At 43.2% G+C, this 23,729-nt stretch overlaps 3 protein-coding genes across 4 annotated transcripts; 1 reads left to right on the plus strand and 2 right to left on the minus strand.

Moving 5' to 3' along the window:
- Positions 1-841: 841 nt before the first annotated feature.
- Positions 842-7,529, minus strand: LOC311109811 (kelch-like protein 23; the record flags this gene model as incomplete). Its single annotated transcript, XM_084152807.1, has 5 exons — positions 7,218-7,529; positions 5,092-5,298; positions 4,181-4,922; positions 3,803-3,955; positions 842-1,152 (listed from the first exon to the last, which is right to left on the minus strand). The coding sequence occupies exons 1-5, from the start codon at positions 7,524-7,526 to the stop codon at positions 842-844; spliced, it is 1,722 nt and encodes a 573-aa protein (XP_084008933.1). The 5' UTR covers positions 7,527-7,529.
- Positions 7,530-7,749: 220 nt separating this feature from the next.
- Positions 7,750-10,599, minus strand: LOC311109814 (pyridoxal phosphate phosphatase PHOSPHO2-like). 2 transcript variants are annotated; one of them, XM_084152810.1, is made up of 2 exons: positions 10,474-10,599; positions 7,750-9,775 (listed from the first exon to the last, which is right to left on the minus strand). In XM_084152810.1, the coding sequence occupies exon 2, from the start codon at positions 9,758-9,760 to the stop codon at positions 9,023-9,025; it is 738 nt and encodes a 245-aa protein (XP_084008936.1). In that variant the 5' UTR covers positions 9,761-9,775; positions 10,474-10,599; the 3' UTR covers positions 7,750-9,022. The 2 variants fall into 2 exon arrangements, with proteins under 2 accessions (XP_084008936.1, XP_084008937.1); XM_084152811.1 differs by having other exon boundaries at positions 7,750-9,772; positions 10,474-10,580.
- Positions 10,600-13,790: 3,191 nt separating this feature from the next.
- LOC311109809 (synapse-associated protein 1-like) lies at positions 13,791-23,726 on the plus strand. Its single transcript, XM_084152805.1, has 9 exons — positions 13,791-14,120; positions 14,299-14,417; positions 16,082-16,148; positions 21,471-21,544; positions 21,706-21,845; positions 22,219-22,370; positions 22,528-22,589; positions 22,738-22,891; positions 23,123-23,726. The coding sequence occupies exons 1-9, from the start codon at positions 13,904-13,906 to the stop codon at positions 23,248-23,250; spliced, it is 1,113 nt and encodes a 370-aa protein (XP_084008931.1). The 5' UTR covers positions 13,791-13,903; the 3' UTR covers positions 23,251-23,726.
- The last annotated feature ends 3 nt before the right edge of the window (positions 23,727-23,729 follow it).

Below are 23,729 nucleotides of genomic sequence, written 5' to 3' on the forward strand. Positions count from 1 at the left end.
ATTCTTTTAAAATTGTAGTTCAAAGGAAGAAAACTATGCAAAGTTGTACATTCATTTGTATGGTTCATCTGTATAAATCTCCTAGTGGTGCTTTGTAATGTATGTCAGCAGCTGCCATGACACATACTGTTCACACCCCTCTTGTTGTCGGAGAGAAACTTTTTGCAGGTTTAAAGCTCATTTTCTTGCAATTCTATACATTTGCCATGTCTAATGTGTATTGATGTGATATTTGAGTGACTGAAACATTTTTAAAAAAATGTATGAGCTAGAAAACCTAGCTAAAAACGTTAGCTGACATGGGCTAGTTGATTTGGACATTTCAGACAAGTTATAAATAGCTCTCTAAGGTCTGCAATGACTGGCATGACAAGAGGAAAACTGATGATGCACTACCCAATTTCGAAATTGCACCTTGTGCATTCTACTTTTACAACAACAACAAAAATGTTTTGGGGGGGACCCCGCGCCCCCACTGCCAACCCCTTGCGCCCCACAGTTTGGGAACCACCGATCTAATTAACAAACTCACCTATCTTTACATATTGGCAAAAATCTCTTTATCGGACACAATAAATATTCACGTATCTCCAGTATGAAAACAGTATGAGGTAGATCAAATGCGATCAGTTGTCTGTTACCAAACAAATGTAAATGTAAATGTAAAAGTACTCTGAAGGGAGCAGTAACAAAGGGTTCCAGGTCGTCTTAAATGCAGGCACACTATCTCACAACGCCTAGTTAAGTGTTGAACGACATTAATACGAAAACGATTTTCTGAGATGTGCAGTGCAGCACAACAGCAATAAAGACAGCCTGAAACTGATGCCAGACTCTGCCTCTAAACACCATAAACACACACACATCCATGTGACCGCGCCGCTCCAGGTAAATTCCCCACGATCTCCCAGGTGTCCTGTTTGGGGTCGTACCTCTCCACGCTCTGCAGGTAGGTGCCCTTGGAGTAGGAGTAGCCTCCGGTGACGTACAGGGACCCGTTCATGGCCACGGCGCCACACTCCATCCTCCTCTCCTTGGTCCTGGCCAGCTGGCTCCACTTATCTCTGTCCGGTTCGTAACAGTCTGTGATGGTGGTCTGACCCCCCACCAGGTACAGCTTGTGGTGCATTGACACCAGGCACAGGCCGTACTCTATAGAAGGGATGGCGAAAACAGATTCACTCATGGATTTAGTACTGATGTACAGAGGTCACATAAATGATCTTTGCTCAAATACAGGAAGGACGGCAACTACTTACAGTGGGGGGAAAAAGTATTTAGTCAGCCACCAATTGTGCAACTTCTCCCACTTAAAAAGATGAGAGAGGCCTGTAATTTTCATCATAGGTACACGTCAACTATGACAGACAAAATGAGAAAGAAAAATCCAGAAAATCACATTGTAGGATTTTTTATGAATTTATTTGCAAATTATGGTGGAAAATAAGTATTTGGTCAATAACAAAAGTTTCTCAATACTTTGTTATATACCCTTTGTTGGCAATGACACAGGTCAAACGTTTTCTGTAAGTCTTATCGTATATGAAGATTATGACGTTGTTAATGTTTTAAGTGGAACCGGAGAGGACGTTGATTTTAGTATCAAGAGGGAATGTTTTAGTGGAACGCCACATACAACAGACAGGAAGTGTGTTGTAGACAGGGGGGATAGGTGATTGGACGAAAAAGGGAGCAACCCATTTTTGCCATTGTTTATAAGTAGGAGCTAGACAAAGGAGGGGTCAGAAGCATTCAGATTAATTTGGGAAGGTGCTTCTCCAGACACCGCGGGTCTGTAACTTATGCTGTAAACGTGTGATATTAATAAAAGCCTCTAATCACGGTGCAGCCTAAGTGGACTCTTTGTTGACAGCAATAACCACCAGCATTCGACGATACCACAGTCTTCACAAGGTTTTCACACACTGTTGCTGGCATTTTGGCCCATTCCTCCATGCAGATCTCCTCTAGAGCAGTGATGTTTTGGGGCTGTCGCTGGGCAACACGGACTTTCAACTCCCTCCAAAGATTTTCTATGGGGTTGAGATCTGGAGACTGGCTAGGCCACTCCAGGACCTTGAAATGCTTCTTACGAAGCCACTCCTTCGTTGCCCGGGCGGTGTGTTTGGGATCATTGTCATGCTGAAAGACCCAGCCACGTTTCATCTTCAATGCCCTTGCTGATGGAAGGAGGTTTTCACTCAAAATCTCACGATACATGGCCCCATTCATTCTTTCCTTTACACGGATCAGTCGTCCTGGTCCCTTTGCAGAAAAACAGCCCCAAAGCATGATGTTTCCACCCCCATGCTTCACAGTAGGTATGGTGTTCTTTGGATGCAACTCAGCATTCTTTGTCCTCCAAACACATCGAGTTCTATTTTGGTTTAATCTGACCATATGACATTCTCCCAATCCTCTTCTGGATCATCCAAATGCACTCTAGCAAACTTCAGACGGGCCTGGACATGTACTGGCTTAAGCAGGGGGACACGTTTTGCACTGCAGGATTTGAGTCCCTGGCGGCGTAGTGTGTTACTGATGGTAGGCTTTGTTACTTTGGTCCCAGCTCTCTGCAGGTCATTCAATAGGTCCCCCCGTGTGGTTCTGGGATTTTTTCTCACTGTTCTTGTGATCATTTTGACCCCACGGGGTGAGATCTTGCGTGGAGCCCCAGATCGAGGGAGATTATCAGTGGTCTTGTATGTCTTCCATTTCCTAATAATTGCTCCCACAGTTGATTTCTTCAAACCAAGCTGCTTACCTATTGCAGATTCAGTCTTCCCAGCCTGGTGCAGGTCTACAATTTTGTTTCTGGTGACCTTTGACAGCTCTTTGGTCTTGGCCATAGTGGAGTTTGGAGTGTGACTGTTTGAGGTTGTGGACAGGTGTCTTTTATACTGATAACAAGTTCAAACAGGTGCCATTAATACAGGTAACGAGTGGAGGACAGAGGACCCTCTTAAAGAAGAAGTTACAGGTCTGTGAGAGCCAGAAATCTTGCTTGTTTGTAGGTGACCAATACTTATTTTCCACCATAATTTGCAAATAAATTCATTAAAAATCCTACAATGTGATTTTCTGGATTTTTTTTCTCAATTTGTCTGTCATAGTTGACGTGTACCTATGATGAAAATTACAGGCCTCTCTCATCTTTTTAAGTGGGAGAAGTTGCACAATTGGTGGCTGACTAAATACTTTTTTCCCCCACTGTATGTGCATCACTTTATAAGGTGTGTGCATCCTATGATTTCACTTTTTGCTTCAAGAGAGTAGACATCTCTACATTCACATTTTTGTAAAGTCTGAATGCTGCGCTACAACATACCTAATTGTTTTTCATAATCCCTTCAAGCCTGGGGTAAGTGAGTTATTATCAGAGTTCCTCATGTGGGTGAGCTGCCCCAGAACCTCTGGCTTTTAATGCACTGTCCCATTTTCTCTCTGTACCTCTATATAGCCAGGGCTGATATAACAGAGTTGTGTCTCTGTACCTCTATATAGCCAGGGCTGATATAACAGAGTTGTGTCTCTGTACCTCTATATAGCCAGGGCTGATATAACAGAGTTGTGTCTCTGTACCTCTATATAGCCAGGGCTGATATAACAGAGTTGTGTCTCTGTACCTCTATATAGCCAGGGCTGATATAACAGAGTTGTGTCTCTGTACCTCTATATAGCCAGGGCTGATATAACAGAGTTGTGTCTCTGTACCTCTATATAGCCAGGGCTGATATAACAGAGTTGTGTCTCTGTACCTCTATATAGCCAGGGCTGATATAACAGAGTTGTGTTGTACTACCTGGATGAGGACAGGTCGTTGCTATGCTCCATTCATTGACGTCTGCCCTGTAGGTCTGAATCTTATCATAGGTGCAGCTTCCTTTGTAACCATAGTGACCACCGGCCACATATACGGTGTCTCTCAGAACACAGGCCGTAGCGTTCCCCACACCTGTGACAAGGGAAGGAAGGAAGGAGGGAAGGAAGGAGGGAAGGAAGGAGGAAGGGAGGATGGAAGGAAGAAAGAATTGTCACTAAAAGGCTTCCAACATTAAAACTACCATGAAACTCCAGCAGTAAACAAAAACATTTACTGTATGACAAAACTAACAACAAAGGATCAACTGGTCAAGTTACGCAACTGTGTCATATTCCAAACCTTCACAGGCCAACCTACCTTGTACCATATTAGCTACGGGAATCCACTTCCTTTTCAGGGGGTCATAGAATTCCGTTTCCCCCATGGGCGCCCCTCCTCTGTACCCACCCATGACGTAGACACACCCATGCAGAGCCACAGAACAGTGGTAGTACCTCGATGCCAGCATGGGCTGTCCCTGTGTCCACGTATCACTATCACTGCTGTAAACCCACACTGTATCCAGAGCCTCTGTAGTGTCTGTCCTGTAGCCGCCGCTAATGTAGATGTTTGAGCCCAGGAGGGTGACTCCATAGCTCTCCCTGGTGTGGTCTGGCATATCCTCCCCCTGCTGCCACTGGTCCGTGACCGGGTCCCAGGTCTGGACCTCAGACAGAGGGTGCCAGTAGTACCCTCCTATCACAAACATCCTGGAGGTCAGTCTCCTGCTCCTTCTGCAGTGTCCCGAAGGGCTTTTATTCATATTAAAAGCAGGCTTCAGAGCTTGAACAAATAGAGAGTGGATGTCTTCAGTGTTCATCTCCAGACACTCTTTATGAAGCTCCAAGGCAGTCCTGAGGTACTCTTCATTCAGGTGTAAGTGGACGGCGTGAAGAAGCTCCTGGAAGTGTCCCGTGCGGGCAAGAGTATCGTGGGCCAGCCACCTCACCACCCCCTCCACCAGCACCTCCTCTTTCAACACCCCGGCCAGGTTCTCCTCCTGCAGGAGGCTCTTCACCTTGTCCACCCCCATCTCCTGGAACTCCTCCTCTCTCACCACCTACGAAAACGACCAAATCACTAAAGACATTTAATACACCTATCTATTGATTTAGTGGAATGACTATCTGCTGAGTTTTTTTTATATATTAAATGGCATCATATTTGATGTGTTTCTGAATATGTACCACGATGTAGGAATAAGTCAAAACCTAAACCTGAACCTATACCTCCTGGAAGCGGCAGAGCAGCACCCTGCGTGCCTCCTTCTCCAGGGACAGACACACATGGAGCTGGGCGAAACTGAGCATGCCCAGACAGTTGTCGACGTCGAGGAGACGAACCAGGAAGTTCTCACAGGCCGTTTTCACGGCTCCGAACTGCAGCAAGTCTGCAGCCTCCAGCAGAGACTCCACATTCCACTGGGTAATGGAGACCTGGGAGGGGGAGAGTTTAGAGTTGCGTCCCAAATAGCACCCTATTGTGCACTACTTTTGACCAGTGCCCATAGGGCCCATATTGCACTGTATGGGAATAGGATGCCATTTGGGACGCAGGAAATAACATACACTATATATACAAAAGTATGAAATTAGTGGATTCGGGTATTTCAGCCACAGCCGTTGCTGACAAGTGTACAAAATTGAGCACACATCCATGCAATCTCCATAGACAAACATTGGCAGTAGAATGGCCTTACTGAAGAGCTCAGTAACTTTCAATGTGGCACCGTCATAGGAAGCCACCTTTCCAAACAGGCAGTTTGTCAAATTTCTGCCCTGCTAGAGTTGCCCTGGTCAACAGTAAGTGCTGTTATTGTGAAGTGGAAACGTCTAGGAGCAACAACGGCTCAGCCGTGAAGTGGTAGGCCACACAAGCTCACAGAATGGGACCGGCGAGTGTTGAAGCGCGTAGCGCATAAAAATGGTCTGTCCTCAGTTGCAACACTCACTACCGTGTTCCAAATTGCCTCTGGAAGCAACTTCAGCACAAGAACTGTTCATCAGGAGCTTCATGAAATGGGTTTCCATGGCCGAGCAGCCGCACACAAGCCTAAGATCACCAATGCGCAAGTGTCGGCTGGAGTGGTGTAAAGCTCGCCGCCATTGGACTCTGGAGCAATGGAAACGCGTTCTCTGGAGTGATGAATCACGCTTCACCATCTGGCAGTCCAATGGACGAATCTGAGTTTGGCGGATGCCAAGAGAACGCTACCTGCTCCAATGCACAGTGCCAACTGTAAAGTTTAGTAGAGCAGGAATCATGGTCTGGGGCTGTTTTTCATGATTTGGGCTATGCCCCTTAGTTCCAGTGAAGGGAAATCTTAACGCTACAGCATACAATAACATTCTAGATGATTCTGTGCTTCCAACTTTGTGGCAACAGTTTGGGGAAGGTCCTTTCCTGTTTCAGCATGACAATGCCCCCGTGCTCAAAGCAAGGTCCATACAGAAATGGTTTGTCGAGATCGGTGTGGAAGAACTTGACTGGCCTGCACAGAGCCCTGACCTCAACCCCATTGAACACCTTTGGGATGAATTGGAATGCCTACTGCGAGCCAGGCCTAATCGCCCAACATCAGTGCCCGACCTCACTAATTATCTTGTGGCAGAATGGAAGCAAGTCCCCGCAGCAATGTTCCAACATCTAGTGGAAAGCCTTCACAGAAGAGTGGAGGCTGTTATAGCAGCAAAAGGGGGGACCAACTCCATATTAATGCCCATGATTTTGGAATGAGCTGTTCAACGAGCAGGTGTCCACATACTTTTGGTAATGTAGGGTATTATGTAGCGCTTTCCTGCAGTCAATGACCAACAGCGCCCTCTTTGGCCTCATGGGTTGTATGTTATAAATATTTTTAATTATTTCATAATTAATAAAAATTATCTAAAAAAGAACAGACAAAAATCTGGTGTTTCTATATCAAACACTTATGTTATATTTCAGTATTCTGTGGTGTATATAAAGTGTAATATTGGGATGCAAACTCAAAATGGAATACATTTCAACTCTATATCTGACATGGTACAAGTGTCTTCTTTTTTTTAAGCCCATAACCATGTGTGTGAGGTGTATACTTTTGTTTCAAAGTAGATTTGTTTAAGACTACCAAGAATCCCTCTGTGACCCTGATTTAGCCCACTGCAGTAAAAGGTGAAATGTGAACATCTCAATATTAAAACATTTGACAAAACATGCTACAAAGTAAAAACAACATTGAAGATAACTCAATGAGTTTCGACACACCATAAGCAATCATAGACGATTCAAGTATAATATTAGGCTATTACATTCATATAACGGACACATAGTCACTCATAAAAAAAACATGTATGGACTCGGAGGTGTAGCCTACCTTGGAGGTGTAAATGTAATCCACCAAAGACGTCAGCACCTCCACATCTACCCCAGGTAGTCTGATGACACTGTGGGACCTCTCTCTCATATCTGCTGTGAACATGGCTCTGAAGTAGGAGCTCCGGGAGCATAGAGCCACTTTATGGCAGTGGAAGGCCTGCCCTGTAGCGCACTGCAGAGCTATGTCAGTGAACAGGCCTTTTGTGTAGTATTCTCTGAGGGCTTCTAGAACCTCAACGGGATGGGTTAGGTCACAGAAATCATAGGTGTAGAAGGATTCTGCCGACTCCTGTCCCTTAGATGGCATTGTGTTCCTGAAACATGAGACATTAAATATCTTAATGTACCCTTTAAAAATGTATGCCATTGACTTGACACATCCATGCATTATACATTAGTAATACAGAACGTATGGAGCTGGACTTCCTTGTCCCTTTACAGATCTGGTTACACTGATGTTAAAAGACAGGCTATGGTCTGTAGAATGTAAAGCACAATGGGAATTTGTTTCAACATGACATTTAAAAGAATGAAGCTTGATAGATTGGGTTTATTGCTAAAACATAAAACATTGCATCATGAACCATTTGCAATACTGTAAGCAGCAACACCTTGCAAAAACGATTTACTGAGCACAGATAGTAAACATTCATGGATTTGCAATGGATCCAGAGAGTCGCTCTGGATAAGAGCGTCTGCTAAATGACTAAAATGTAAATGTAAAAATGTATTTGATTATGTAATCTATTAGTAGGCCTATTTAAAACACAATTTAATCCTTGCATTCACATAGGCCTACATACACTTGCCAGAATACTATTAAATCTAAATAGTCCTGAGTGAAGATCATAAACATAGCTCACTGAACAATAGCCACACATATACCTGGACCTGGTCGACATGGTCTACTATCCTGTTGTTAAAGGATTTTCTGTGTTGGGAGCGGGTCAAAAGGCATCACACGCCCTCAGGTGCAGATCCTTATTTATACGCAATTCCCTTGTAAACCAACCAACCTGTTAAACGCCGGACAGTCCTTTTAGAAAAAACTGAAATTCCGCTATTTAGTTTCGTTCTCTATCGAGGCTGACGCGGAAGGCGCTCAACTGAGGTGACAGCGCATCTCCGCCGCAGATAGCAGCGCCTCCGATAATCTTACCAGCCGCAAATAGAAGCGTTCGACCAATCACATTCACCGCGCCCCGTCCTACTGACAGCGTATTGACATGAACAAGGGACAGACAGAGGGGTATGTTGGGAGGCAGGGAGATGGGGTCACGGTCCACAAAGCCGCACTGCTGAAGCAGAAACCGTTAGGATCAATTTATATAATAACACTCACAATACAGCCTAGTAGAGACAACAAATAATTGCACTGGTAATACACTGGACTGGTAATACATTTTTCACATAGATAGTACCCTAGTAAAAAGTGATGCCAGTGTATTTCATTGACTGTACATCCTAGCCTATATATTTGACCATAAACGGTTATAACATGTAGTTTACAGGTGTGCTTAGTTTTTTCATTTTCTGTCTACTGGGTTCTGTATCTTTCTACATGAGCTAAAGACAAAAAGAAGCACAGATTGACATTCATTTGCATCTGAACCTGAGACAGTGACGTGATACACAGTTCCACAGGGTCACACAGATTTAATATATGATCTTAAAATACTTTTCAAAACAGGACAAAGACACAATCACAATCCTTCCCTCTCAAGCATTTGGTATACTTTTTAACGTTGCAAGTACACTTCTTTTAGTATGAGAAAGAGCACTATTAGGGTGACTGACTGTAACCTATCCCTGTGGTTGAACACATGCTTTCAGTTCAATCAGGATCTCTTTTCCGCTTGTCCATCCTACGACTCTTGGGTTCGATGAACCCTCTCCTTGTTGTGCACTCTGTCTAGAGAGCAGCCTCTCCAAGGTGTAACCCTTTCTAGGGAACACCACATCTCCTTCCCTTAGACTGTTGGAAGGGCAAAGGTCGTTCCCTCCGTCCCCTACATAGAAAGTTCTCTGATACTCTACCCCTCCCTTCAACTGCCCTGCTAGGAAATCAGCCAGCACTTTCCTCTTACAAAGATTGACAGGGCACTGGCTACACTGGTGAGAATGGTAGCATTCTATCTCCATGTATCCACGCTTGTCAAACGTAGCTGGGTTGGTGAAGACTTGGTTGACAGCGGCTTGAACCCCAGCCACTTGCAGTATCCAGTTGATGAACACTGTGTTTGAATCTGAGATGATGATGCAGTCGATGTCGTTCTTGTTACTCACAATGAACGTCAACAGTTCAATCATTCCATCTGTAAACGGTATGGTCTCCATGACACTTCGGACTGTATCAGGGCTGATGTCCTGGTCTCCTATATAGGACATGACTCTGCCCATGTACTCTGTCCAGTGTCCCTTCTGGTAGGAGTTCTTGACCAGGTCTGGCAGGCATTGGTCTGGGATACACTTAATGACCCAGGTGTCGCTGTTGTCATCCACCAAGGTGTGGTCGAAGTCAAACACCACCAGAGTCTTCATGATGATTCTCCTCTGCTGCAAAACAGTGGTAGAAAAGGTTTGTTAGAAGGGACATGGACAGGCAGCCAGACACAAAGAGAGAGAGAGAGAGAGAGATGGGGGGGGGGGGGGGGGGATTTGTGACCTGTTGCCACAAGAAAAGGGCAACCAGTGAAGAACAAACACCATTGTAAATACAACCTTTATTTATGTTTATTTATTTTCCCTTTTGTACTTTAACTATTTGCACATCATTACAACACTGTATATAGACATAATATGACATTTCAAATGTCTTTATTATTTTGGAACTTTTGTGAGTGTAATGTTTACTGTTTATTTTTTATTGTTTATTTCACTTTTGTTTATTATCTATTTCCCTTGATTTGGCAATGCAAACATATGTTTCCCATGCCAATAAATACCTTAAATTGAATTGAGAGAGAGAATTTAATTGAGAGAGCTAGGAGAGAGAGGGAGGGGGCAGACAGACAGACAGACAGACAGACACAGAACAGAAATTGAAAGAGGCTAGTGACCAAACAGTATGTATCTAGCTAGCTACAGTATGACTAAGAGTGTTCTTTGGACTGACTGCTGACTGGCTAGCAACTGGCTAGCTAAACATCCATCTATCACACACCAAGTAGCTAGCTCCTTTTAAAGCGTTCTAAACAGTGGACTGCTTGTCAAATAATCTATTTATCAATGTGTGTATTCACTTAGGATCTTACCCCACACTTTTGTCACACCGTTTACACAAATTTAAGTTCAGTTGCGTGACATCGTCGGTTTGATCTTTAACACACACTGGAGATATGCCGCGTTCGACACAACTGTAAACTGGGAACCATTGAGCTACAGATAGAACAATGAGACGCATATTCCACCGGATGTATAAATGTGAAGCATCCGCTTGGCGTTTCCACTCACTACCAAATATGGTAGTGAGAGGAAGCCCAGTGGCCGGCCGTGGGAGCAGATGGAACGAGATGGATTTTGGCCGATATTCTGCACATTTTCTCATCGATGAAACATTTGATCTCAATACAGTTTTCTGTTCCCAAACTAAAATCTGTTACGAACAGAGTTGACAAAGTTTTGTAGACTTTACCCTTTGCAAAAGTTTTACAAAATTCGTTGTTTGAGTGCAAAGGCGAATTGAGTTATTGCAAACGTTCCCATCACAGACTAGGCGTTCCCAAATGGAAATATGCACATATATGCTAGAACGCGCCAATAGGATCTCTGGCTCGTGCTTGGCTCTGCCCACCTCTTTGCTTGTTTACATTTACGTCATTTAGCAGACGCTCTTATCCAGAGCGACTTACATTCAGTTTCATACTTTTTTAATGTTTTCATACTAGCCCCCCATGGGAATCGAACCGACAACCCTGGCGTTGCAAGCGCCATGCTCTACCAACTGAGCTACACGGGACTTGTTCTGCCTACTATGAGTAATTTGTTCCCATTTGAAACGACAGGCTGTGGTCTATCTTGGTTTAGTTACCAAAATCTTTGACTGATCTGCTTGGAACTCGGAAATCTCCGACTTCAGTGCGTCCAAGCAGAGATAGTTTTGAAGAGAAGGGAAACTCCTTTGGAATCGTATTAACGTCCAGTTTGTACGTTGCCCATGCGTCGTCAATGGGCTGCGCGGTGCATTCTGGGTGATTCTGGGACATGGAGAGCTTTCCTTCAAGAAGTGAATGGGAGTCAATTGGGCGCTAGCTCAAAAACCCAACATTAGTATGAATTTCGTCAACAAGAAGTACAACACACAACTATTGTGAGACAATTAACTTGTTCTCTGTAATGTTGTATAGCTTTTGAATCGTGACGTTTCGAGGAAAATAAGCAGGCTTCTCGACTCATACCCTGACTTTGAGATAGAATTGCGTGACGTAGCATGACAACGTGAACGCGATAAAACTGTGAAGGACCTCGGCGTTACTCTTGACCCTGATCTCTCTTTTGACGAACATATCAAGACTGTTTCAAGGACAGCTTTTTTCCATCTACGTAACATTGCAAAAATCAGAAATTTTCTGTCCAAAAATGATGCAGAAAAATTAATCCATGCATTTGTTACTTCTAGGTTAGACTACTGCAATGCTCTACTTTCCGGCTACCCGGATAAAGCACTAAATAAACTTCAGTTAGTGCTAAATACGGCTGCTAGAATCCTGACTAGAACCAAGAAATTTGATCATATTACTCCAGTGCTAGCTTCCCTACACTGGCTTCCTGTTAAGGCAAGGGCTGATTTCAAGGTTTTACTGTTAACCTATAAAGCGTTACATGGGCTTGCTCCTACCTATCTTTCCGAGTTGGTCCTGCCGTACATACCAATACGTACGCTACGGTCACAAGACGCAGGCCTCCTAATTGTCCCTAGAATTTCTAAGCAAACAGCGGGAGGCAGGGCTTTCTCCTATAGATCTCCATTTTTATGGAACAGTCTGCCTACCCATGTGAGAGACGCAGACTCGGTCTCAACCTTTAAGTCTTTACTGAAGACTTATCTCTTCAGTAGGTCATATGATTGAGTGTAGTCTGGCCCAGGAGTGTGAAGGTGAACGGAAAGGCTCTGGAGCAACGAACAGCCCTTGCTGTCTCTGCCAGGCCGGTTCCCCTCTCTCCACTGGGGTTCTCTGCCTCTATACCTGTTACAGGGGCTGAGTCACTGGCTTGCTGGTGCTCTTTCATGCCATCCCTAGGAGGGGTGCGTCACTTGAGTGGGTTGAGTTACTGACGTGATCTTCCTGTCTGGGTTGGCGCCCCCCCTTGGTTTGTGCTGTGGTGGAGACCTCTGTGGGCTATACTCGGCCTTGTCTCAGGATTGTAAGTTGGTGGTTGAGGATATCCCTCTAGTGGTGCGGGGGCTGTGCTTTGGCAGAGTGGGTGGGGTTATATCCTTCCTGTTTGGCCCTGTCCGGGGGTTTCTTCGGATGGGGCCACAGTGTCTCCGGACCGCTCCTGTCTCAGCCTCCAGTATTTATGCTGCAGTAGTTTATGTGTCGGGGGGCTGGGGTTAGTTGGTTATACCTGGAGTACTTCTCCTGTCTTATCCAGTGTCCTGTGTGAATTTAAGTATGCTCTCTCTAATTCTCTCGTTCTCTCTTTCTCTCTGAGAACCTGAGCCCTAGGACCATACGTCAGGACTACCGGGCATGATGACACCTTGCTGTCCCCAGTCCGCCTGGCCTTGCTGCTATTCCAGTTTCAACTGTTCTGCCTGCGGTTACGAAACCCCTACCTGTCCCAGACCTGCTGTTCTCAATTCTTAATGATCGGCTATGAAAAGCCAACTGAGAGACCTGAGCCCTAGGACCATACGTCGGGACTACCGGCCATGGTGACTCCTTGCTGTCCCCAGTCCGCCTGGCCTTGCTGCTATTCCAGTTTCAACTGTTCTGCCTGCGGTTATGGAACCCCTACCTGTCCCAGACCTGCTGTTTTCAACTCTTAATGATCGGCTATGAAAAGCCAACTGAGATTTATTCCTGATTATTATTTGACCATGCTTGTCACTTATGAACATTTTTGAACATCTTGGCATGGTTCTGTTATAATCTCCACCCGGCACAGCCAGAAGAGGACTGGCCACCCCTCATAGCCTGGTTCCTCTCTAGGTTTCTTCCTAGGTTTTGGCCTTTCTAGGGAGTTTTTCCTAGCCACCGTGCTTCTACACCTGCATTACTAGCTGTTTGGGGTTTTAGGCTGGGTTTCTGTACAGCACTTCGAGATATTAGCTGATGTAAGAAGGGCTATATAAAATAAAATTGATTGATTGGTCAACTGGGTGGGGCGTTATACATTCACGCATTAATTGACCAATGGGACCAAAATACAGTGGAACAGCTTGGAGAGTTCTCTGGCAAAGCGGTCCAATTTTTTTCTTAAAAAACACACTGTTGTTCGAATCCCACATTTGAGCTGATAGCATCCATCGTTTTGTAATAATATCTCTACCATTTCCCAGATGTATCAGCAGGCGGCAGTAATGCGGTCGTTTTGTGTTTATTGTGCCCAGAAAAAAACACAGAAGAATAATATAACTGCTTCCTGGTGACGTGAACACAGAACCATGAAGGTGCATTTCTAATCACTTAGTTTACAATCGATTTCTGTCATAGTTACGCCCGAAAGACATCGGCGAAAATGTTCAAAGGGTGGGGAACGTGGCTGGGTATAGAGAACACTACGAAGACAGAGGATAGCGAAGTGGCTGATGTTGCTGTGGAGGAGCAAGAGGAGAAAATTGTGCAAGACCAAAATGAAGTAAACAAACAACACGAACCTCCAGCAACAGAAGAACTGGAGCAGGAGGACGGAGACACAGTCCAACTCATCTCCCAGCAAGCTACAGGATTCGGTGGTAAGGAAGATTATAGATGGTTTTAATTTATATTCATGTGAAAAGTGATTAACAGACTAATAATGATTATGTAGGCCTAAGAGACAACAATACATTGTTTGCCTGCCACAACTTGAATGACAATGCCATCTGAAGCTGAAAAAGTGATCCACGTTTTATATCCCTGTTCCCTATACAGGCTTAATATTCAACTTTGCCAGCAATGCCACCAAGAAGATCTCCAGCTCTGTGGCAGAGACTGCACACACAATCAAGAAGAGTGTGGAAGACGGGAACATAGACGGAATTATTGACAAGGTGCATGGCGTGCTCCACTTTGCTGAATCCTGTTTTACAAGGAGAATGGTTTAAAGTTAGCATAGGTTGTTACAGTTGAAGTCAGAAGTTTACATACACCTTAGCCAAATACATTTAAACTCTGTTTTTCACAATTCCTGACATTTAATCCTAGTAAACATTTCCCTGTCTTAGGTCAGTTAGGATCACCACTTTATTTTAAGAATGTGAAATCTCAGAATAATAGTAGAGTGATTTATTTCAGCTTTTATTTCTTTCATCACATTCGCAGTGGGTCAGAAGTTTACATACACTCAATTCGTATTTGGTAGCATTGCCTTTAAATTGTTTAACTTGGGTCAAACATATCAGGTAGCCTTCCACAAGATTCCCATAATAAGTTTGGTGAATTTTGGCCCATTCCTATTGACAGAGCTAGTGTAACTGAGTCAGGTTTGTAGGCCTCCTTGCTCGCACACGCTTTTTCAGTTCTGCCCACACATTTTCTATAGGATTGAGGTCAGGGCTTTGTGATGGCCACTCCAATACCTTGACTTTGTTGTCCTTAAGCCATTTTGCCACAACTTTGGAAGTATGCTTGGGGTCATTGTCCATTTGGAAGACCCATTTGCGACCAAGCTTTAACTTCCTGACTGATGTCTTGAGATGTTGCTTCAATATATCCACCAAATTTTCCTTCCTCATGATGTCATCTATTTTGTGAAGTGCACCAATCCCTCCTGCAGCAAAGCACCTCCACAGCATGATGCTGCCACCCCCGTGCTTCACGGTTGGGATGGTGTTATTCGGCTTGCAAGCACCACCTTTTTCCTCCAAACATAACGATGGTGTATATATATTGTTAGATATTACTTGTTAGATATTACTGCACTGTCGGAGCTAGAAGCGCAAGCATTTCGCTACACACGCTATAATATCTGCTAAACACGTGTATGTGACAAATACAATTTGATTTGATTTGGTAATTATGGCCAAACAGTTCTAATTTTGTTTCATCAGACTAGAGGACATTTCTCCTAAAAGTACTATCTTTGTCCCCATGTGCAGTTGCAAACCGTAGTCTGGCTTTTTTGTGACGGTTTTGGATCAGTGGTTTCTTCCTTGCTGAGCGGCCTTTCAGGTTATGTCGATATAGGACTTGTTTTACTGTGGATATAGATACTTTTGTACCATGATGTCAAGCAAAGAGGCACTGAGTTTGAAGGTAGGCCTTGAAATACATCCACAGGTACACCTTAAATTGACTCAAATGATGTCAATTAGCCTATTAGAAGCTTCTAAAGCCGTGACATAATTTTCTGGAATTTTCCAAGCTGTTTAAAGGCACAGTCAACTTAGTGTATGTAAACTTCTGACCCACTGGAATTGTGATACAGTCAGTGAATTATAAGTGAAATAATCTGTCTGTAAACAATTGTTGGAAAAATTACTTGTGTCATGCACAAAGTAGATGTCCTAACTGACTTGCCAAAACTATAGTTTGTTAACAAGAAATGTGTGGAGTGGTTGAAAAACAAGTTTTAATGACTCCAACCTAAGTGTATGTAAACTTCTGACTTCAACTGTATATAACACCCTCTCTGGTGTTAGCTCAAAACCGCAGATTCTTGAAGCTTTGAGGTTTCTGTCTTGTAGCATCACATGCCTGTGTTTCTGTTTTCCAGACTATTTGGGGGGATTTCAAAAAAGAACAGGACAAATTTGTCCAAGAAAAGAAAGCAAAGAAATCAGGTCAGTGTGGAAACATCATACCCCCTTGAGATTAGCCTGGGTACCAGTCTGTTTAGCATACGTTCCACTCCTTGTACTCTGTGTCCTCAAACCAACGTTTATCAAATCAATGTTTATTTGTCACCTGCACAGCAAGGTTATTATAGTTTCCTGTTTTTATATTAGTTTGTATTTCTATTAGTTGTAAGATATTGAGTTAATGATTTATGAACATATTGCTATTTCGTAGACATTTTAAATTGAGTTTTAGCGTTATGGACAGACGGTAGCCTATGCATGGGAGGCTAGGAGACTTTTATGCATTGTATAGTTGTTGTGTTTTTGGGGATGTCACTTCCTGCCACTGGGGGGCAGTAATACGTTTAAAGGAAGACTCAGCTAGATGATGTAGATCGGTTATTCCCAAAACTGGGGTACGCGTAATGCTGTCGGGGGTACGCCAAATAAAAATGTAATTCACATTTTCAAACAGTCCATTTAGATTTTCCAACGGGGCTAAACATTTGGGTGATGTTTCTTTCTCGCCTGAGTAGCCTCGTTTCACTGGCAAAAATACAATTAAACCATTTAGTGTTCAGCGAAATAATAACACAATGTAAAATACAGGTCAAATAATTAACATCCAATCACACTAACCGTTACTCTCTCGTGGGAATTGCACTAACGGTCTGTATGTAGCCAAACGTAGCTGCTGCTCATTCCGTTTGCTCGGATATGGATAAATGGTTAATAAAGTAAGGCTGTATAGAGACACATACCAGCTCTACTGGTACTACTACTACCAGCAGTACTACACTACCAGTCAAACGTTTTAGAACACCTACTCATTCAAGGTCTTTCTTTCTTTTTTACTATTTTCTACATTGTAGAATAATAGTGAAGACATCAAATCTATGGAATAACACATATGGAATCATGTAGTAGCCAAAAAAGTGTTAAACAAATCAAAATATATTTTATATTTGAGGTTCTTCAAATAGACACCCTCTGCCTTGATGACAGCTTTGCACACTCTTGGCATTCTCTCACCCAGCTTCACCTGGAATGCTTTTCCAACAGTCTTGAAGGAGTTCCCACATATGCTGAGCACTTGTTGGCTGCTTTTCCTTCACTCTTCATCCCAAACCATCTCAATTGGATTGAGGTCGGGAGATTGTGGAAGCCAGGTCATCTGATGCAGCACTCCATCACTCTCCTTCTTGATAAAATAACCCTTACACAGCCTGGAGGTGTGTTGGGTCATTGTCTTGTTGAAAAACAAATGATAGTCCCACTAAGCCCAAACCAGATGGGATGGCGTATTGCTGCAGAATGCTGGGGTAGCCATGCTGGTTAAGTGTGCCTTGAATTCTAAATAAATCACAAACAGTGTCACCAGCAAAGCACCCCCACACCATAACTCCTCCTCCTCCATGCTTTACGGTGGGAAATACACATGCAGAGATAATCCGTTCAAATCTCCAATTTGGACTCCAGACCAAAGGACACATTTCCACCAGTCTAATGTCCATTGCTCGTGTTTCTTGGCCCAAGCAAGTCTCTTCTTCTTATTGGTGTACTTTAGTAGTGGATTCTTTGCAGCAATTCGACCATGAAGTCCTGATTCACACAGTCTCCTCTGAACAGTTGATGTTGAGATGTATCTGTTACTTGAACTGTGAAACATTTATTTGGGCTGCAATTTCTGAGGCTGGTAACTCTAATGAACTTATCCTCTGCAGCAGAGGTAACTCTGGGTCTTCCTTTCCTGTGGCGGTCCTCATGAGAGCCATGTTTCATCATAGCGCTTGATGGTTTTTGCGACTGCACTTTAAGAAACTTTCAAAGTTCTTGAAATGTTCCGTATTGACTGACCTTCCTGTCTTAAAGTAATGATGGACTGTCGTTTCTCTTTGCTTATTTGAGCTGTTCTTGCCATAATATGGACATGGTCTTTTACCAAATAGGGCTATCTTCTGTATACCCCCCTACCTTGTCACAACACAACTGATTGACTCAAACGCATTAAGTTAAATTCCACAAATTAACTTTTAAGAAGATATACCTGTTCATTGAAATGCATTCCAGGTGACTACCTCATGAAGCTGGTTGAGAGAATGCCAAGAGTGTGCAAAGCTGTCATCAAGGCAAATGGTGGCTATTTGAAGAATCTCAAATATAAAATATATTTTGATTTGTTTAACACTTTTTTTGGTTACTACAAGATTCCATATGTGTTATTTCATAGTTTTGATGTCTTCACTATTATTCTACAGCGTAGAAAATAGTAAAATGAAGAAAAACCGTTGAATGAGTAGGTGTTCTAAAACTTTTGACTGGTAGTGTACACCTGCACCTGTCGACGACACAAGTTGTTCTGCTTCCACGAGCACATCCAGCAGTTTTTAAAGCAAGAATTAAGACTACTTTCGAGTAGTAAGACCTGTATAAAACCAACAGATACCATTAATAAGAAGGGGCTAGAAGCGTCTTATATGGTGAGCTACCGAGTGGCTAGGACAGGCAAGCCCCATACTATATCCTGCTGCCGCGGATATGGCTTGGACAATGCTGGGGGAAAAGGCCAAAAAAACTATACAGACAATGCCTTCATCAAACAACACTGTTTCACAACACATCAGTGACATGGCAGGAGGTGTTTTGAAACAATTACTTCTTCGCATACAAGCCAGTGAATTCTATGCGTTACAGCTGGATGAGTGAACAGACGTGCCGGGCCTGGCACTGCTCCTGGTATATGTCCGTTACGTTTATGGGGGGTCAATTAAGGAAGACATCCTCTTCTGCAAACCAGGACAACAGGAGGGGATATTTTTAAAGTACTGGACAGCTTTGTGACATCAAATGGACTTTTGTCCACCAAAGTCCATTTGATGTCACAAAGCTGTCCAGTACTTTAAAAATGTGTTGTGTTGGTATCTGTACTGATGGCGCAAAAGCCATGACAGGGAGACTTAGTGGAGTGGTAACGCGCATGCAAGCGGTTGCTCCCGGCGCCACTTGGGTACACTGAGCTGGGTGCGCAATTACGCAGGTACTTTCCCGAAACGGACGACACAAACAACTGGATTCGTTATCCCTTTCATGCCCTGCCTCCAGTCCACTTGCTAATATCTGAACAAGAGAGATTTCTGGATAGGGCTGCGCTCAGAGTATCCTGCCTTGGCAAATCACGCTGTTAAGACACTGATGCCCTTTACAACCACGGACCTATGTGAGAGTGGATTCTCGGCCCTCACTAGCATGAAAACTAAATACAGGCACAGACCGTGTGTGGAAAATGATTTAAGACTGAGACTCTCTCCAATACAACCCAACATTGCAAAGTTATGTGCATCCTTTCAAGCATACCCTTCTCATTAACCTGTGGTGAGTTATTCACCATTTTTTATGAACAAATAATGTTTTATATGTAAGAGGGCTAAATAAAGAGCCAAATTATTGCTTATTATTATTTGTGCCCTGGTCCTATAATAGCTCTTTGTCACTTCCCACGAGCCAAAATCTCACACTCATTCTTATGTTTAATAAATGTATCATATAGTGTGTGTGTGTGTGTGGTAGGCTTACAATGATGGCATAAAACAACATTTGAGATGCGCTGCCCCTGGTGCTAGAGGGGTTTGAAGGGGTACGGGACTATAAAAAGTTTGGGAACCACTGATGTAGATGATATGTATCAACCTCATCACACGGAGGGCAGAGTGTCTGCAGGTTTTCACTCCTCCCTTGTACTTGATTGATGAATTAAGGTCACTGATTAGTAAGGAGCTCCCCTCACCTGGTTGTGTAGGTCTTAATTGAAAGGAAAAACCAAAAACCAGCAGACACTAGGCCCTCCATGGAATGAGTTTGACACCCCTGACGTAGATGCACAAAGTAAACAGTAGTAGTGGGTCAATTTCCGCAACAACCAGGAGAGTTGAAGCGCGAAGCTAAACTTCTCTGGTGTTTTGGTCACTTAGCGACCATGTTGTAGCAGCGTGAAGCGCACCCGTGCACATGCGCAGATACTCTGGGTGACCGTGTGAGGGCAAAATCTTGCATTGTGCTCATTTCAATGGCTGCGTTAGAGCGGATCACTTTTGTCAAGTCATTCTAGGGGGGGGGGGGGAATCGGACTTGCGCCTACATGCCAACTGCATGAACTTGACAAAAATCATGTGATCAAAGGTCATGAAGGTTTGACTGCAAGTTTCTGCTCTTCACCAACTTCATCCTGCAGCCATCGCCTGCATTGTGGGAGGCTCTATTGTAAACCAATCATTAGGCTGTTATTGTTTGACCCACGCAAACGTGACCAAAGACATGACTGAAACAGGAACCAATTGGCCGCGATTTATGTATACAGTGGATATATACAAAAAAATGTGATATCTGAGGCTCTCTCACTAATTGATTGTACAATGTACACACATTATATTATGATTTCAGTTTGTGAGTGTGATATGGGGGTTAGATACAATATTATTTCTACATGACAAAGAAAACATTTTATAAACAATGGCAAGACTGCCATGTTGGACTGCGCCTTGCTGTTGGAAAACCACATTAGTGTCAGACTTCCGGCTGTCGCAGATGCACCTCCCCCGACTTCACTCCTCGACGTTCCTCTACAGTCAGTTGCTGTAGCCTTACCACTCAGACACGGCCAATATCTGCAGCGCTGCTCGTGGCAACGTCATCTCGCTGAGTCTACCTTTAAATTATAAAGTCAATCTCAGTGTGACTTACCAGATTCAAAAGCTTGAAAACCCCATTAGAAAAACAAAGCTGAAAAACCCTTTTCGATTTCTAAAACTGAACATAATTTATGATGGTTTAATTTGAGTTTAGTTCGTTTTGGAGTCAAAGATAATAGTTTCAGTGTAGTTTTAGTTTTTCAAACAGGTTTGGTAATTATTTTATTTCAGTTTACAAAGTTATTTTCATGATTCGTTTTAGTTATCTATAATAACCTTGGTGCACAGGACACAACGGGTGTAAACAGCAAAGTGAAATGCTTACTTGCAAGCCCTTCCTCAACAATGCGGTATTCAATATCAAGGTAAAAAAAATAAAAAAAATTCAAATCCAGAATAGATTCTTTAAAAAAGAGAACGGAACCAATGCTAATTCAGGTCAAGTAACACAAGAAATAAAACCCACAGGAGAATGTACTCTACAGGCCAGTATCATATCAATGTGCAGGGATACTGGTGATGCATGACACTGAGTAGAATGTTAGCTAAACAGACTTGAGATGAGATACCGGTAAACATGCTCAGAGTTATCTACACATACATTGTGGAATGAAAATGGTTCCTTCTTGCTCCTTTCCAGACACAGCTGTACCACCATGGGTCGGCTACAGTGAGGAGGAGACCATGCAGCAACAGATCCTGGCGTTGTCCGCTGTTGGTAGCATTTCTAACGTTGTCTATACACGTAGTGCATTTAGTTTGGGATTTGATTTCATGAATTGGATCTTATCCCTATCGGAGTGTATCGTGTCGATTGCACCTTTTCAATTCAATTTGATTAAATTCAACACATCTTTATTGATCTGTTATTCCAGGACAGGAGGAACTTTCTGAGAGACCCACCAGCTGGAGTTCAGTTCCAGTTCGACTCTGAGCAGATGTATCCTATCGCCATGGTGATGCTGCAGGAAGACGAGCTACTGAACAGGATGCGCTTCGACCTGGTTCCCAAACAGTCAGCAGACAGCCATTACAAATCGAATGCATTATTACACTTCCAACATGCCTCGATTCAACCCTGAGTTATTTACAGATACAGATTGCAGGCATAAAGTTGTCATGTTGTCTAATGTTGGTTGATGCCAGCCTTGTCCATTGATCAGCCTAGCCTCTTAGAACCAGACAGATTGCTGCGTTCAAGTGAAAAATAATGTTGAGCTATCTCGCAATCAGGCTGGTTCACAAAGCTTTGACCAGCCATTGAAATTGGAGGAAATGTACACATATCTGTGTTTCCATTTATATTAAATTATAGATGAACCCTGAAGAAGAAAGTGAAATGACGTTATGTATATGTTAATGACATATTCAATGCTCTGTATGTTTAGAGTGAAGGAGGATGTGTTCTGGAGGAACTACTTCTACCGTGTGTCCCTGATAAAGCAGTCGGCCCAGCTCACTGCCCTGGCAGCACAGCAGCAGGCTGCAGACTACAGAGAGGAACAGGAGACCATCAGCCCGGAAGGTGTCAGCCTCACAGGTACTCTATTCTGTTCTGTGGTTGGTCGGAATTCCGTTTCTGTGATCCTGACTTTAAAAACACTGCATTGGTGTTATGTGCAAAGCAGAACAATTGGTGAACTACTTTCAAGCAACAGTTTATAGCCGAACTTCTGTTTTATGTTGTTGTCATGCAGAAAATACCATCAGACCAAAAACACCTCCAGTATCCATTAGTGACATTCCCAAGAGTGGAGCGGTGAGTCAATGTTTTATTTTTCGGAAGAAAAGTGAGTTCCTTTTAATAATTCTGTGCATGTCTGTATATAGACCACTGAAATACTGTGTAACTATCAAGTCAAATGTATGAAATGGTCTGGATTATATTTCATGTTGTTGTTAAACAGCAGGAGGAAGAGGAGAATGAGATCTCCACCAGCCCTGGGGTCTCAGAGTTTGTGAGCGATGCCTTTGACTCCTGTAGCATCGACCATGAAGACCTGAGGAAGGAGATGGAACAGCTGGTGCTGGACAAGAAGGAGGACGCTGCAACTCCAGAGGGTCAGTTCTAGAACTATTAGATCATATTTAGTGTAACAAACAACTAGCAAGAACTCCGGAGTTCTATTGGTTGATTTCACTGGAACCTAGAAGGGGCTTGGATTTAATATAATGGCTCAGTTGGTAGAGCTAGATGTTGAATTAGAGGGAGTGAATGACGTGTTTAGCTCTTTTCTCCTCAGTCTGTAGCATTGATCTCATAATGCTGTTATTTGTTATTATTTTTTTCAGAGGAAACAGCAGACTGGGAGAAGGAACTCCAGGCAGAGTTACAGGAGTATGAGGTGGTGACGGAGGCAGACAACAAAGATGACAACTGGGATAAAGAGATAGAGAAGATGCTTCAGTCGGACGATTAGAAAGATGACCGACCCCTCTTGCTTCAGTCTAGTATCTCTGATATGAGTGAGAGAGAGCACCATGAAGGATCAGAAACCATGACAGTGTCTAGTCTAGACCATAGAAATCGAATGGTATAGAAATTAAGGGAACTGCTGCATACAAACCATATAAAGCTCTGTTGTTTGTTTCAGCACATTCTAGAATGGGAACGTCTATGGGGGTATTCTGATCTGGTGGTGGTCAGGTGTTGAAATACTGTACAATATACATTTTCTCTGTCTGTACAGTGTAGTGGCAGGCTGACATTTTAGCTGTGAACGTTTATGGGCTAGGAGCAACTGACATATTGTTATTTTTTCTCTACTCTGCTCTTTTCTTTCTCTGGAATTATTTTGCAGTTGGGATGTGTACATCTATGCAAATAATACTTGTTTCTGTTCTACTCAAATCCTGTCTTCAGTTTTCCCCTAATAAATTTTTTTTTTTCCCGTTGTCT

This window comes from Coregonus lavaretus, assembly GCF_964263955.1.
Source record: "Coregonus lavaretus genome assembly, chromosome: 35".
Classification (NCBI taxonomy): domain Eukaryota; kingdom Metazoa; phylum Chordata; class Actinopteri; order Salmoniformes; family Salmonidae; genus Coregonus; species Coregonus lavaretus.